Source organism: Hyaena hyaena, unplaced genomic scaffold (genome assembly GCF_003009895.1).
Source record: "Hyaena hyaena isolate Hyena2069 unplaced genomic scaffold, ASM300989v1 scaffold_726, whole genome shotgun sequence".
Classification (NCBI taxonomy): domain Eukaryota; kingdom Metazoa; phylum Chordata; class Mammalia; order Carnivora; family Hyaenidae; genus Hyaena; species Hyaena hyaena.
This window is the reverse complement of record NW_024081358.1, coordinates 235,152-250,209: the sequence shown is the minus strand read 5'-3', so window position 1 is coordinate 250,209 and position 15,058 is coordinate 235,152. Positions and strand designations below refer to the sequence as shown.

The following is a 15,058-nucleotide window of genomic DNA, read 5'->3' as shown; positions in this document are numbered from 1 at the left end:
CATGGAGGGAAACACGGGAAGTGAAGACTAAGTGTTCCCACCCAACACTTACTATGTACCTGACAGGATTCTAAGTACTTCACACGTATTCACTCACTCAGTGCTAGAAGAGAAATACCGCCTATCCCTGTTCTATAGATGAGGCAACACACACATGGAGGTCAAGTAAGCTGTCCAAGATTTCACAGCTAGCACACAGTTGGACTTGGGAGTTAAACTCAGGCAACCTGGCTGATGAAGGAAATGAAGGAGCGGAGGAATGGGGAAGAAGGAGCTGACTGGAGAGTAAAAAAAGACTAGTACCAGTCACCTCCTGAGTAGTGGGCAGGGTTGAGGGGTTCTCTTTCACTCATGACTGGGAGTGTGTAAATATTGCCTCAGTTTCCCTCTTTTTGGGCTCTGTCAAAAAAAGTCTGCATGGGGGCGCCTGGGTGGCTCAGTCGGTTAAACATCTGACTTCGGCTCAGGTCATGATCTCACGGTTGTGGGTTCGAGACCGGCATTGGGCTCTGTGCTGGCAGCTAGCTCAGAGCCTGGAGACTGTTTCAGATTCTGTATCTCCCTCTCTGACCTTCCCTGCTTATGCTCTCTCTCAGAAATAAATAAAACATTAAAAAATTTTTTTTAAATGTCTGCACAGAACACCCCTAAATCTGTGCTTCTACGTATAAGGAAAAAGGATTTTCCCTGGGTGCATAGAAGCTTATCCTCACTTTTGTAGACATGTTTGACATTAACAGGTCACTGGGAATGCTGTTACTCAATTTACAAGACAAAATGTTCCTTTCATTGTGCTTTTTTTTTTAACGCAGCAGGTTTTCTACTTCAGCACCATAAAGCAATCAACGGGCTCCTAGGGATTACTAATCAGTATTGTCATACTTAAAAAGCCCCAAATTTCACCCTGTACTTTCATTTTAATAGTGGGGCTGCTGCAGGGCAAGCTCTTAGGAATGCAAAGGCAGTCTAAGACTCCGGTCTGGAAAGATGAAATGCGCTTAACCTCCAGGCCCAGAGCTGCAGAAATGCTGTTTCCCGAGAGGCCTTCTGCAGACTTCGCAGGGGTGAACTACGGGCCAGAGGTTAGATGGTGGAATTTTCTGCAGAGAGAATCCAACCAGAGAAGGACAAGCTAATGTTTTTTTTTTTTTAAATATTTTTATTTATTTCTAGGAGAGAGAGAGAGACAGCGTGAGCAGGGGAGGGTCAGAGAGAGAGAGGGAGACACAGACTGAAACAGGCTCCAGGCTCTGAGCTGGCAGTCAGCACAGAGCCCGACGCGGGGCTCGAACCCACGAACCGCGAGATCATGACCTAAGCGAAAGTCGGACGCTTAACCGACTAAGCCACCCAGGCGCCCCCAAACTAATGTTTTTAAGACATGAATTATGGATGTCTTCCCGAATGCAGTGCGACTAAACTTTCCAGTGATTTGGGAGCAGAGCGTTACAATAATGCAGTTTCTTAGAGCCTGCAGGAAGGGAAGCTTACCTTGCTGCTGGGCTAAATGACTCTGGCACATCTCACAGCGAAGAAGGTGGGGGGCCATGCAGTGAAGGAGAGCTGTGGGCGGGGAGAGCACTGGGGCCCCACCTCCGGCTTTCCTGCACCTCAGGTGGACAGACATTCCCAGTCTGGCACTCTCTGGGCCGGTATTACAGGGTACCGCCTCCAGCCAACTGCTCACAGGTGATGCATTAGGCAAAGCCTACTTATCACCTTTGACTGTGGGAGACTCGTAGGGTTTCAGGAGCGCGTCTGAGAAGGAGTCTGTGTGTGGAAGTTGAAATCAACTGTCCCAGAGCATGCTGCCCACTTTTGAGGAAAAGGAACAGCTATATATACTTTTCAAATACATGTAATATTTTTAATTTATATAAAATTTAATTTATATAGATTTAATATATATTTTTCAAAACACATGTAATATTTTCAATATATTGAAATATATTTCAAAATAAGTATTTTTTTGAAAACATTTTTAAAAAATAAAACAAAAAAAATACTGACATATCTTTTAAAAACTCCCTTAGATGGTTAACATGTGGCAAATACCCATGGAGAAATTCTTGATTGCTGGAAGCTGGAGAACTGCTAACATTTGTTTTCATTTGGTATCATTCTAGAGACCTGCTCTCTCACTCTGTACCCTGACACTCTTTCCGTCACCTCCCCACTTCAAGCTTTCCTAACTTAAAACTGACCAGGGGCACCTGGGTGGCTCAGTCGTTAAGCATTTGACTCTTGATTCTGGCTCAGGTCATGATTTCTTGGTTTGTGGGATTGAGCTCCATGTTGGGCTGTGCAGATAACATAGAGTCCACTTAGGACTCTCTTTGTCCCTCTCTCGGTCCCTCTCCACCCCTCAAAATAAATAAACATTAAAAAAAGACCTGACACAAAAACAAAAACAGAAAGAAAGTAACTTGCAAGTAAATGGCTTGATCTGCTTATTTGGCACTATTTCTCCACTCTGCTTGCAGCTGAGAACCTATGTACAAAGGAGATTTGAAGGCAAATGCAACCGATTTCTGATCCAACCTTAGCTGCTGCCCTCACTTACCAAAGGATTACACTGGGCAAGAAAGCAAGACAATAGCTTCTGGACAAGTACTAAAAAGGTTTGTGGTCAGAAGACCCGAATTTAAGTCCTAGCTCCAACATCTGCTGGCTGTGTGATCATGGGCAGTACCACTGCCTCCTCCTTAAGTGAGGTCATAGACTGGTGACTTAATCATTAACTTTTCATGGTTTCTGAGTGCAAAGTAGTCTATGAAAGACAAGCACCTTCTGCCAAGCTGCTTTGGCAATGCTCTCTCAACCTCCTGTGATATGTTACTGGACATGATGAGGCCATGGGTTTTCATTAACCAAAAGGATTAGCGGTCTGGGACAGAGACTAATTAAGACCGAAAAAGACCATGTACAGTGGACTTAGGGTTAACAGTAGGGACTTGACATTTACCCCTATTCAATCACAACTTACTTTCTACTCAGGCCTTACCGTTCTGTAGAAATAGGACAGGATTTCTTTGACTACATCACTGATCTTGCTTATTTAAGAGACGCAGATAGTGGTCACTGGAACTGTGGCTGCCACAGGAACTGACAAGAGAAAAGTGGTGGAGGCAGAGGTCTCTCTGCAGTGGGTTTGAGAGTTAACATACGCTTTCATCTGTTGAGATCGTTTTGCAGGTAGAAGAATAAATCACTATGTGTTTAGACTCGTCTCCTTACCCTCTTTGGGTTTATTCTGTGTAATACTGGTAATTACCAACTTCTGAGTAGTTTTTGTCCCAATGTATAGTGTTTTCATCTCCATTGAAACAGTGTTATAAAAGGCTACTGAACTTGCAGGTGGGCACGTAAGAACTATCGGTACTGCAGCTGGAATTTACCTTCTTTATATTTATCTTGAGTATTAACTCATGTATGCAGGAGGCAATGTAACAGAGCACTGGACTCAAATCCTGACTCTCTAACTTACTAGCTCTGTGACCTTTGGCAGCTACTGAACCTTTTGATGCCTTTTGGAGATTAGAATGGTCTATCTCTAAGAATTTTTGTTAGGCTTAACTAAGATAATGAATATTAAGATTACCTATAAAAGTTCCCGGCATATAGTATGCACTCAACAAATGTTAGCTGATTTACTCACTATCCTACACCTTTCTGTACCTCTTCTGTTCTTTATAACCCAAAGAGCATTCAGCTGTGTGAGTTACAATGTAGTAAATTTGACAAGTTGACAGTGGTACTTAATAAGACAGTTTTCAGGGTATTTTAGTTCTGGTCAACCAGCATGGTTACCAAATCATGTAAGATATCTTGCCCCAGAGTCTACACAGCCAGTAGGAAAGCAAGGCTTCAGAAATGCTGCTTTAGGTACCAATTTCAGGGCAAAAACCACACTGGATGCTTATGTGTAAATCCCACAGAACCCATGGAATAGGAGGGAAAAGTAATAAAAGTAGAGCACAGGAAATAAGGTACAACACTTTTAAGTTTTACTTCTGCCGTCCATTCTGCTCAGCCCCATATCTGGAAAATCAACTTTGCAACCTCCCTGGTTGTGAGATATTATGATCTGCTGGGAGACACAGGGCCAAAACTTTCTAAGAGATCTTCCACCTATAAACATAGCAATATAGCTGTAGATTTTTCAGGCTTCAGGGACTAGAAAAACTAGTCACTTGGGAAGCTCAGCATTGGTTATTACTGGTTGTTTCAAGCTTTGATGACCACAGAAGAGCTCTTAAAGCACTGTGAAGCCAGGTATTCCCCAGGCCAAGATGAAGCCTTCCCCATAGAGTGAGTCCAGCTGCCTGGGAGGGGTTAGGGGGCATATAATAGTCTCCTCACTCCAATGGAGACTCCAGGAGGTTAGTGAACTTGAGTATCTTGTTCACAGTTGTGCTAGAGCAGCTCAGGAAATGCCAACAGTTCATTTGCTGGGCTTGATGAGGGCATTTATCAACAGATTCAGAGAGGATGCCAGGCTGATAGGTTCTAATATATTATTTGCAACAGTGGACTAATTTTTATTAGAAAAAAAACTTAACGTCTTTAGGTGTTACTTATTTAGATGTGGGCTGTAACCAAGGCATTCATGTGATTCACTATTGTCCTAGACTAAAAGCTTGCTATGCAGAAAGGTTGATGTTGTAAGCTCCCCACTCCTATCCTCATCTGCCTTAAATGTGAATTTAAACTAAAGTAAAAACTGACATTCTATAATGGCATCAAACCAAGGAAGGCTATTGTAATGCCAGGGTTGAAGGATTCTTAGTCCAGGTCAAAACAAGGAATTATTTGTTGAGGCCAAAGGCTGGTTGGTCAGTATGATGGTATGTAGTGAAGTCCTTTATACCAATTGACACTTGGGTTCTTTTAACAACAACAACAACAACAACAACAACAACAACAACAACAGAAATAAAAGACAAATGGCAGCAGGGCATAGCTTATGCCTGGAAAGAATTTAGAATAGCATTAAAGGATTGAAATCAAAAGGAAACGCTCTGTCAAATGTCTATTCCTACTGATGAAACCATTTGGGGGTAGGTTCTTTACTCTCTGGCGTGTATTACAATTGTTGAGGGCAAATGCTCATGGCTTCTTAAGAAAAAAATCCAGAGACTTCTGCAAAGGGTGGGGCTAGTCACTTATAGACAGGTGTCCACATTAGTGAGCTCTCACTGGCTGGAGGGACAACAGCATGCCACACCAGCCAGGCCAGTGTCTCGGCAGAATAATTTAAGGATTCCGAACTGTCAGGCAGCTAGGAGGCTATCATCTTAATGGTGACTAAGAAGCTTTACTAAATAGGACATTAGAGCTTTGGTCCACAGTATATTACTTAAGGCAAAACTGTTTCTCTGTAACAATTTACCAAAATAATATGGCAAGGAAAAACGAACAAAATACTTTTCAGAAGTTTGAACAGCTCCTCCGCCCCATTTCTCCCCTCATTTTGAAAACTCAGACAGCATCTCAAGTTATTTAAATATTAACTGTGATTGGATAGGTTGCTCCTATCCAAGAAGGTGGCATGAATTAGAAAGAATCCTTGATCTCTTAAGAACAAGAATTCAATTTTTTAATTTGTAGAGTTGAAACAATTCATTATGAAGATGAACTAAAATAGAGAGCCTGACACGATGTCTAACACTTACCATGTCGTAAATGGGAACTAGTCTCCTAATATAAAAATGCATTTTCTTCAATAAATTTTATTAAGAGTTGCTGTTATAATCAAAAGAAATCATAATGGCTTGCAGAATTTCTCTTACTGACAGTGACTGGTTAAGAGGTGGAACCTTCCTGAAAAGGTAAAGACCTTCCCATCTCCAATTTTTACTATAAAAATTGTATATTGATTATAAACTTAAGAATACAAGATGGAGAAAAACTACCACATCCAGACATGAAATCTTTTAGTAAAATTATTGTTAAATTTTATTTAATAAAGTTCCCCTGTCAGAATCTTCAAGTTCTGAAAGGTGATTAAGATGCTTGTAAGATTTTTATGAAATGTTTATCAATCCTAAAAGGTAGTGCTAAAAATCAAACAGTGATGGAAAGCAACCATATTTCCCCAAGACTTTACATATTAACAGAGAACATTTTTTTTTCAAACCTTTTCCCATGCACAAATAGTATTACTGAACCTATAATTTAGATTCATTACTTTATAGAGGAAACAGGAGAACAATTAAGGACTTGTCTGGGTCATGTTATATCAAATATCAATTTTTTGAGAGGAAAAGTAGTAGATTCTAAAAATTATAAAAATGAGCTTGACATTTATCACTTTTCAAATTCTATGGCAGATTAATAAACAGATGGCACATGAGAAGCTGGAAAAGGAGGTAGTGTGGTTTCACCAAGAATAAGAGGCATTTCCAGGTAACTTCATGTCCTGTCTTGATTTAATGTATTAGCAGATTAGGCTCCTTCCATTGACAGTGCAATGTGCTTGTCAGCCAAGTATGATGAAATTTCTTAGTGTCCTTTTAGGCAAGATGAAGAACCATGAACACCTAAGTGACTGGGAGGAGCTTCAGCAACTGTGAAGTACCGATTAATGGATCAAAGCCACCTGGAGTACAGTCTATAGTGGTTTTCTTAAGAGGGTCTGTATTTCATCTTGTTCTATTGAATATTTATGAACTTTGACAAAGCCACTAAATACTAAAGGCACGCTTCATCAAAACTGAAACTGACACAAAGCTAAGAGAAAGAATTCACAAGGACTTTGTGAGTTAAATTTAATAAGGATGAATACAGTCCTTTAATTAGGTTAAGAAGAAATTGTGTAATTTTAGGATGGACTGGGTTATTAGCAATGACTATAAAGCTCAGCAAGAGACAATATGATATGCTTGCTTAATGATGACGGTGATGATAATAGATAACATCAACATATTCCAATAATAACAGTCACGAGAATCACTTTGAGGCTGGCAATAACGCCTCTGGACCGTACTCTCATCAGACCACAGAAGAACTGTGTTTAGTGCTGAGCAACATATTTTAAGAGAGGGATTGCAAGAGCCAATGCCAGGTGGGTCTGGAATGGATATCATGTAAGAACTGAGAAGCCTGAGGGAAGAAGGTATGAAGAAGTGACCACACAGAAGAGACAGAACGTTTCTGTTTAGTGTCACATGTGTGCTATTTACAGGAACATTTGGGTGACACTCTTCTAACAATGAAATCCATCCCTTGTAGGAGTGCTGAGTGGCTCTAACTCTGGAAGCAGTAGCTGAATGAAAATATGATACAATTATAAAAGGATCTGGCACTAACAAAGAGATGTACGATTCCTATTTCTTGCTCTGAGACTGTATTTTTTAGCACATTTATTGTATGAAGGGAGAAGCTTCATACATTTAGAATGCTTCTAAACATTCTAAAGTTTCTAAACAGAGGTGCCTGGGTGGCTCAGTCGGTTAAGCGTCTGACTTTGGCTCAGGTCATGATCTCACAGTTCATGGATTCAAGCCCCGCGTTGGGCTCTGTGCTGACAGCTAGCTCAGAGACTGGAGCCTGCTTCAGATTCTGTATCTCCTCTCTGACTCTTCCCTGCTCACACTGTCTCTCTTTCTCTCTCTCTCAGAAATAAATTAAAAATCAAAAAAAGCTTCTAAACAAAATGATTTGTTTTCTAATGTAATATGTGCATATCAGCACTCAGTTTGCCCTACTGAAATGCGTGAAGTCTCTGAAATCCTCTGGAAGTCACGAGGAGGCCACTGGGCCTCTGTCCTGGAACTGTGGGGGTTTCTGCAGTCCTGAGTCAGTGTGGCAATCAGGCCCTGCTGAACCCACAGGATTGCTAAGAATTTTAGGCAGGAGAGGACAGACACTGCTCCTTCAGAGCCCTTCCAAAAGTCTACTTCTACAACAGTTGGGCTCTCTGTTAGGACCTTCACAGGTCACAGTTCAAGAACTAAAAAAATCATGTGCCCAGGAGACCATTCCAGACTTTCTAATAGCTGTGTTCTTTGCCATTAATGCTAAATCCTCCAGGGTTAAATTACAGAAGTGATGTGACTGCACAATTAAGTATTAGAAATGACCACTGAGTACATCCTTTTTATTGTTTATGATTTACACGGAAAATGATGGACTGGGGTTGTTGAACAATAAACCAATCATTACATTTAGACTTGGGCTTTTGAAAAACTTGCATTCCATTTTAACAGCTCATATATATTTAACAGCTTATATATAAATCCAAATCACAAATAATCTTAAGAGTTAGTTAGCTCAAAGATAAACAATTAAGAAACACAACAGAAAACCACATGGATCTACCTTTAAATATCAGCATTCATATTACAAGGAAGAAGAAGAAAATGTTCAAAAAAAAATTAGGTCAAGTCACTTAACATAGAAAAATAAGGGAAACAATACTTTTATTAATATTTATACTTATTCCTAATTTACCTTCATATACTCTTAACTTTTCCAAAAGGATCCAAACAGTGTTTCAGAGAATCAAACAATATTTTGGTATGTGAACTTCTCCACCTCAGCTTATATCAACTTGTTATAATGAAAATCATAAAATCTCAAATTTCTTGAAAAACATTCTTAAGCCAACTCTAATTCAACTTTTCTCCTTCATAGCAGCTGTTTATAGATAGCAGGGAGCCAAGAATGAAGGATAGGAACAGATGGAAAGCAAAAAGTACAACAGTTATCTTAAGTTCAGCTCTCAACACTGCTGGTTGAGTTTGGAACCAAAACCTCTTAACAACTGGCAGATACTAGCTAAATCTTAACAGGCAAAGAAGAAATATTTTCTTTGGGACAGCTGCTATCTAGGAGTAGAAAACTGACGTCCCTTAATACTGCCTAAATATAATGTGTGGCTTACTTACTACAGAGAAATCTGTAGCAATGTCAGTTTAACAAGTAAGTGTCACAACTGATCAATATTACTTAAAGGAAGGAAACAACAACAAAAGAGAAACAAGAAAAAGAAAAGAAAAAAATAAAAATCACACTAGCCACAAAATTCCACAATATACACATGAGAGTTAATTTTAATCTGATTTGACTCCTTGACACTAACTGATCATCAATGAAATATGGAAAGATCACAGAGTAGAAAACAAGCGAAGATTAGTTTATACAACAGTGACTATATACATCAGAAGGAAAACATGCTAGCTAATGCAACATTAAGGCCTGAATGTAAGCATTTCCAAAGTCACAGAAGCCCCAAAGAACCCCTAAATTACAAAGTCACCACATTACATGCATGCAATGTTCAGTTTTGTTTTACCCATAAGAGGATACACAGTATTTTGCTGTAAATACCAGACACACATTTACAATATATGCAAAAATTAGAATGCAAGTGTTATGTTTCTTATATTTAAGCCTCAAATGTGCCAACAGTGAAAATTCATTTAAGAATGGAGAAATGAGATAGAATATAAATACTCAGAGAAAATTACACAAATAAAATGTAATTTTGCATTTGGGAAGCCACAGAAATATTCCTTTTATATGTCCAAACTAAATTATCAACATACTACTCAGATGGATGTACACTCATGACGTGCTTTACAATTTTACTTGCTCAAATGTGGCATTCTAGCATCCATCATTCTCTGGTGCTGATATCAAATCACATCTGTAAGTTAAATATTACATCTGTAAGTTAAATATTATGTCCCTGGTTGTACATATTTGCCTACTGGGTGCGATCATCTAAACGGAAAGCTGTGCAATCTTATTTTGGCGTTATATAATTATGGACCACCCCAAATGTCAACTTTCCCATAAAAACAACTAAGGAGCTCATTTCCTTAGGTGTGCTAACTAAGTTAGCTCATTTCCTAACTTTTATAGAAATATGTGAACACAACCTTTTCAGAAGGCAAATCTGGGGTCAGGATCTTCTTTTCTCTTTTAGAGAAAGGTAAACAAGAAAGGAACTGTGTTACATGTTCAGTTCTGCTCATAGTCACTAGGTGATCATATAGTCTACTCCCTTTTCACCCAGCGCTCATTTTGGCTTACTCTGAAACCACCTATTTTTATCATTTATTTCCAGGTGAGTAATTTTATCAGAATAAATTAGTGTAAAGAAACAAATGCTGAAAATGTACTATGAATAATCCTTGTTCAGGAATTCTCTAAAGGAATAAATTATAATACAGTAAGGTTTAGGTATGTTGTAAAAAAAGGTGGCCAAATCTTTTCTATACCCCATCAGTTTTATCCTTTATACAGGTTGGTACAATTAGCCTTCTAGTAAGGATCAGATTTCCCTTCAGGATATAACAGAATGGATGCTGAAACACTTTGTTTTCAGACTTTCTGAAATATTTCAGAACCAAAGTTATTTTGAACAAACTATAACTAATATTTATAAATTTAAAAATAAATACATGTACTTAAATGTATTTACACTTATATAAATGTATTTATTTATAAATTTATAAATTAAAAACCAGTATTTATTAAACAAATGTGCCATGTTCTCAAGTATAACAATAACCAAGTAGAAAGGATTTCGTAAGGCCCTCTAATTCATCTCATCATACCAAGCACTGAGCACGCCAGATTGTTCATAAGCTTTACTAATCTTACCGCAAGCATCAACCACAGTAAAACACTCACGCTTTACTAACCTTACTTTAAGCACATCCACCATTTAGAAAAAAAAAGTTTGTATTTTACTACCTACCCATATCAAGGAGATTACGTTTAAGGTTTTAAAATTTTGTGATATTTTAGCCAAAATTCTGGCTTTTGTTTGGCATTCTACAAAGTCCTAATTTTAAACAAAGATCGAAGAGCAGACACTTTCCTAAAAAATCACTCAGTATTATGAACCAAGAGGTTCTGATGTAGCAAAAGCAAAGGGACCAATGAAAAAGCATGTTTTAGAATCCTTTTTATTTCCAATGAAACCAAATTTTACTACTGCTGTGATCACAGTTTTCACATTTGATGCAAACAGGAGAGCTTAATTAACAATCACTTAGTGGCAGTACTTCAGACAAAACCAATAATGTGTGCCACATATGTGATTATTTCTTCTGGAGAGGGTTAATTGGTAAGCTTGACTTTACAATTAATTATCAACATATTAAACTAAAGAAAATGGATGCACTGCTTCAACATTCAGCTTGAAAATGTTTAGTACTTTCTGCAAACCTAAATTTAGTTTAGAAAGGTTAATATCCTTCTTTCTAAACTATGGCATAGACTATATATAGCATTTTAAATTTATTTATATATAATTATTTGCACATCAGATTTAGAAGGAATTTGCAGATTTACTTTGATAGAATGATCTCATTCAAGTGTTGAGGTTTAGGGGGCTTCCGCAGAACTGTCATTTGAAGGTGGGGCGTCCTGGTCAGGCTCGGCAGAAGCAGAACCAGATGCTTCGATGACGGCAGGTGGGAAATGGCGGCGGCACACGGGGCATGTTCCAGACTGGAGGGGGAAGAGAACAAGTTCAGAGCCAAAGGAAAGGTCTTAACTGCCACACAGTATCTTCACAAAGTAAAAATAGTATCATTATCCTAAAAATGAATCAAATAACTTAAAAACAAAACTTCAAACCCACACAAACCAGAGAGGCAAAACTGTGATACTATTTCCTCTTCATCCCAATCAGATTCTAATTTGTTTGAGGGTGAATAGTGTCTCCTAATCATGTTTCTATCTTTCAGGTCAGTCATCTTTCATTTAGTATTAACCAAGAGTCTACTACTTCCTTGCTCAGCACTGGTGCTTTGGTAGGATGTGAGCAAGAAGTCACAGGGCATGTCCTGATCTGATCTGAATTAATTTTATTATTTAATCCATGATGCCTATATTAGAGAAACCACAGACCTAATTAATTTACACATTTATGACACCAAATCATCTTCTAGGGCTTCCCTTACATACACTGAAGCTTTACTTTAGTGCATGTCGAAACAGATAGAACTGAGACCTTCTTTATTAGCCATATAACTGCTTTTCAAAAAGATAAGGAAACTTAAGTGCCTTTTAAATGTTAAAAGAAATCAACAGTAGACCTAGCAGGTTAGATTGGACAGGGAAAGCAGCCATACGGAGAATACATTTTTGGACCAAAGATTATAGAGATGTATTATCTAGTGATAGATTATCCCCTCATAAATCTGGTTTTTATTTTCACCCCAATGAGATACCCTGATAGAAAGTAGGCTGAAGAAATCATGCTGTTGAAGGACAAATATTTGTATCTTAGGGATCTTCTCCCCAGAGAAGAGGCTTCACACTAACCTGTTTCTTGATACAGAGAGACCAAGGAGATTACTACTTTGGGTTATAGCTAAGTCAATGACAATTCAAGGCTGTACAACATATATAATGTTTACAATTCAAGAATTTAATTTAGCAAGCACTTATTGTGCACTTGCAATACAGACTGGGACCTAAGAACATTTTATTTATTTATCTTTTTTATGATTATTTTTTAACGTTTATTCATTTTTGACAGACAAGAGAGAGAGCATGAGCAGGGAAGGGGCAGAGAGAGGGGACACAGAATCTGCAAAAAAAAAAAAAAAAAAAAAAAAAAGAGAGAGCAAAGAAAAAGGAAGGAAGGAGGGAAGGGGAGGAAAAAAGAAAGAGGAAAAGGAAGGGCATGGTTATAGGGAAGAAAGGGAGCTATATCCTTAAGTAAGCTGTGAAAGTGATTTGAGAATTTCTACCTTACTGCCTGTAAATATCCTTTATGCAAAAACAGAATTCACAGAGATGATTTAAGTAAAACTCTTTTTTTCTTAAGTAATTCAAATATAGTTAAAAATTATTGGGTAAAGGGATATAGGAGTGCTGATGCATAGGAGCACATGTACCCCAATGTTCATAGCAGCACTCTCAACAATAGCTAAAACATGGAAAGAGCCTAAGTGTCCATCAACTGATTATTGTATCAAGAAGATGTGGTTTATCTATATGATGGAATACTACATGGCAATGAGAAACAATGAAATCTGGCCATGTGTAGCAACATGGATGGACGTTGAGGGTGTTATGCTGAGCGAAATAAGTCAGGCAGAGAAGGACAGATACCATATGTTTGCATGTATAGGAGGATTAGGAGTAACTTAACAGAGGACTGTGGGGGAGAAGATGGGGGGAAATAGGGAGAGAGAGAGAGGCAAACCTTGAGAGACTCTTGAATGCTGAGAACTGAGGACTGAAGGGTGTGGGGGGTGAGGGGGAAGATGGGTGGGGAGGAGGGCACTTGTGGGGATGAGCACTGGGTGTTATATGGAAACCAACTTGACAATAAACTATTTGTAAAAAAATTTTAAAAAAAACTACAAACTGATACTACAAAAAAAAAATTATTGGGTAGATATTTAAGGAGAGTATATAAAGTTGGAATAGGAGGTACCTGGTAGGTTATTACATATTTCTCATATACATTTTCAGAGAACTCAATCTGTATTAGCAGAAAATCTCTATACGATTACAGTACTTTGAGTAGTGCCAAAGGCTTTCTGCTTGTAATACTTCTGAAAACACAAATTTCAGTGATATGACTGAAGATCAAATTAGCTTCATCCTAAAATAATTCCTTGACATATTTAATCATTCTTGGAAATGTAACTGCTTGACATATTTAATCATTTACAAGAATGTAAATGATTGTTATCTATATTGTTTTTTGGACAATGCTAGTAAAGTAAAATAGTTCATATTATTATTAATCTGTAAACATTAAAAAGGTAATCAATTTATAGCACTTAATTAAAAAGAACTATAAATACGTAGCTAACTAAAAGACTTAAAAGATACTATTACCATTAACTTTCAGAAGGAACTATTAAAATATTTTTTAAAAAAGTAAAACAAAAACCTCACCTTCTGTAGCCAAATTGAGACACAAGGTTTGTGAAAGAAATGGTGGCATGGCAGCTCTGTTGCTATATCATCCTTAATATACTCACTGCAACAGATTGGACAGCACTGTTCCTGACCAATAGCTGAAAACAACAAACAATCTGATCAATCCCAGAGAGTTCGATTTTAATAAAACTGAAAATCAACATATCAACCCAGAGGTGATACCAAAGACAGACAAAAGAGCCAGACTTTGGTTAATTGGCAAACATGTTTCTGCAATACATGACAATTTGGAATTTAATAAATACTGATTTTGTAGAAAAGTTGACTGGGGAACATTTATTCTAGCCCATCACTTAATAAATTAAAAATACTCTTCTACTAGATGAAAGTTGGTCAGAATCTGGTTTCATAGAAAAACTAATGAGAGTTTCTAAAGGTGAGTATTTTATCTTTCAGGTGCACTGATAATATACTTAAACACGTAATGTGTCATATGACATTAGAGATCAACTTTGCTGTTACCAGTGTGGTCTTCAAGAACAAGGGTCTCTGGAAGGCCATCAATGCTTTCTTTACTGGCTGGTGGATTAGCCACCTCAACATCCACCGCAAGAGACTCTAAATGTGCAAGTGCGGTCTGAAAAAGAAAAGTCACAGTTCCTTGTTAGAACACGATTATTATTATTTTTAAATTTCTCCCCCCACCTTTTTTAACTTACATTTTAGTTAGTTATTAACATGCAGTGCAATACTGGTTTCAGGAGTAGAATTCAATGATTCATTTCTTACATACAATACCCAGTGCTTGTCATAATGATTGCCCTTCTTAGTACCCCAAACCCAGCTAACCCATCCCCCACCCACCTCTCTCCACCAACCCATAGTTTGTTCTCTATCATTAAAAGTCTCTTTTGGTTTGTTTCCCTCTCTTCTCTTTCCCCTTGACCTTCCCGTATGTTCACTTGATTTGTTTCTTAAATTCCACATATGAGTGAAATCTTAAGGTATTTGTCTTTCTGACTTATTTCACTTAGCATAATACATTCTAGCTCCATCCATGTCGTTGCAAATGGCAAGATTTCATTCTTTTTGATGGTTGAGTAATATTCCACTGTGTGTATATACACACACACACACACACACACACACACACACACACATCTTCTTTATCCATTCATTAGTCGATGGACAT

At 37.9% G+C, this 15,058-nt stretch overlaps 1 protein-coding gene across 1 annotated transcript in view; it reads right to left on the bottom strand.

Annotated features, from left to right (window-relative positions):
• Positions 1-10,730: 10,730 nt before the first annotated feature.
• PJA2 (praja ring finger ubiquitin ligase 2) overlaps positions 10,731-15,058 on the bottom strand; it is a 69,766-nt gene continuing 65,438 nt past the window's right edge. Inside the window, exons 8-10 of the mRNA XM_039217957.1 lie at positions 14,389-14,503; positions 13,882-14,003; positions 10,731-11,469 (exon numbers count right to left, since the gene is read on the bottom strand). Of these exons, the coding sequence (XP_039073888.1) occupies positions 11,344-11,469; positions 13,882-14,003; positions 14,389-14,503 (363 nt within the window). The 3' untranslated portion in view covers positions 10,731-11,343. The remainder of the gene's footprint in view (positions 11,470-13,881; positions 14,004-14,388; positions 14,504-15,058) is intronic.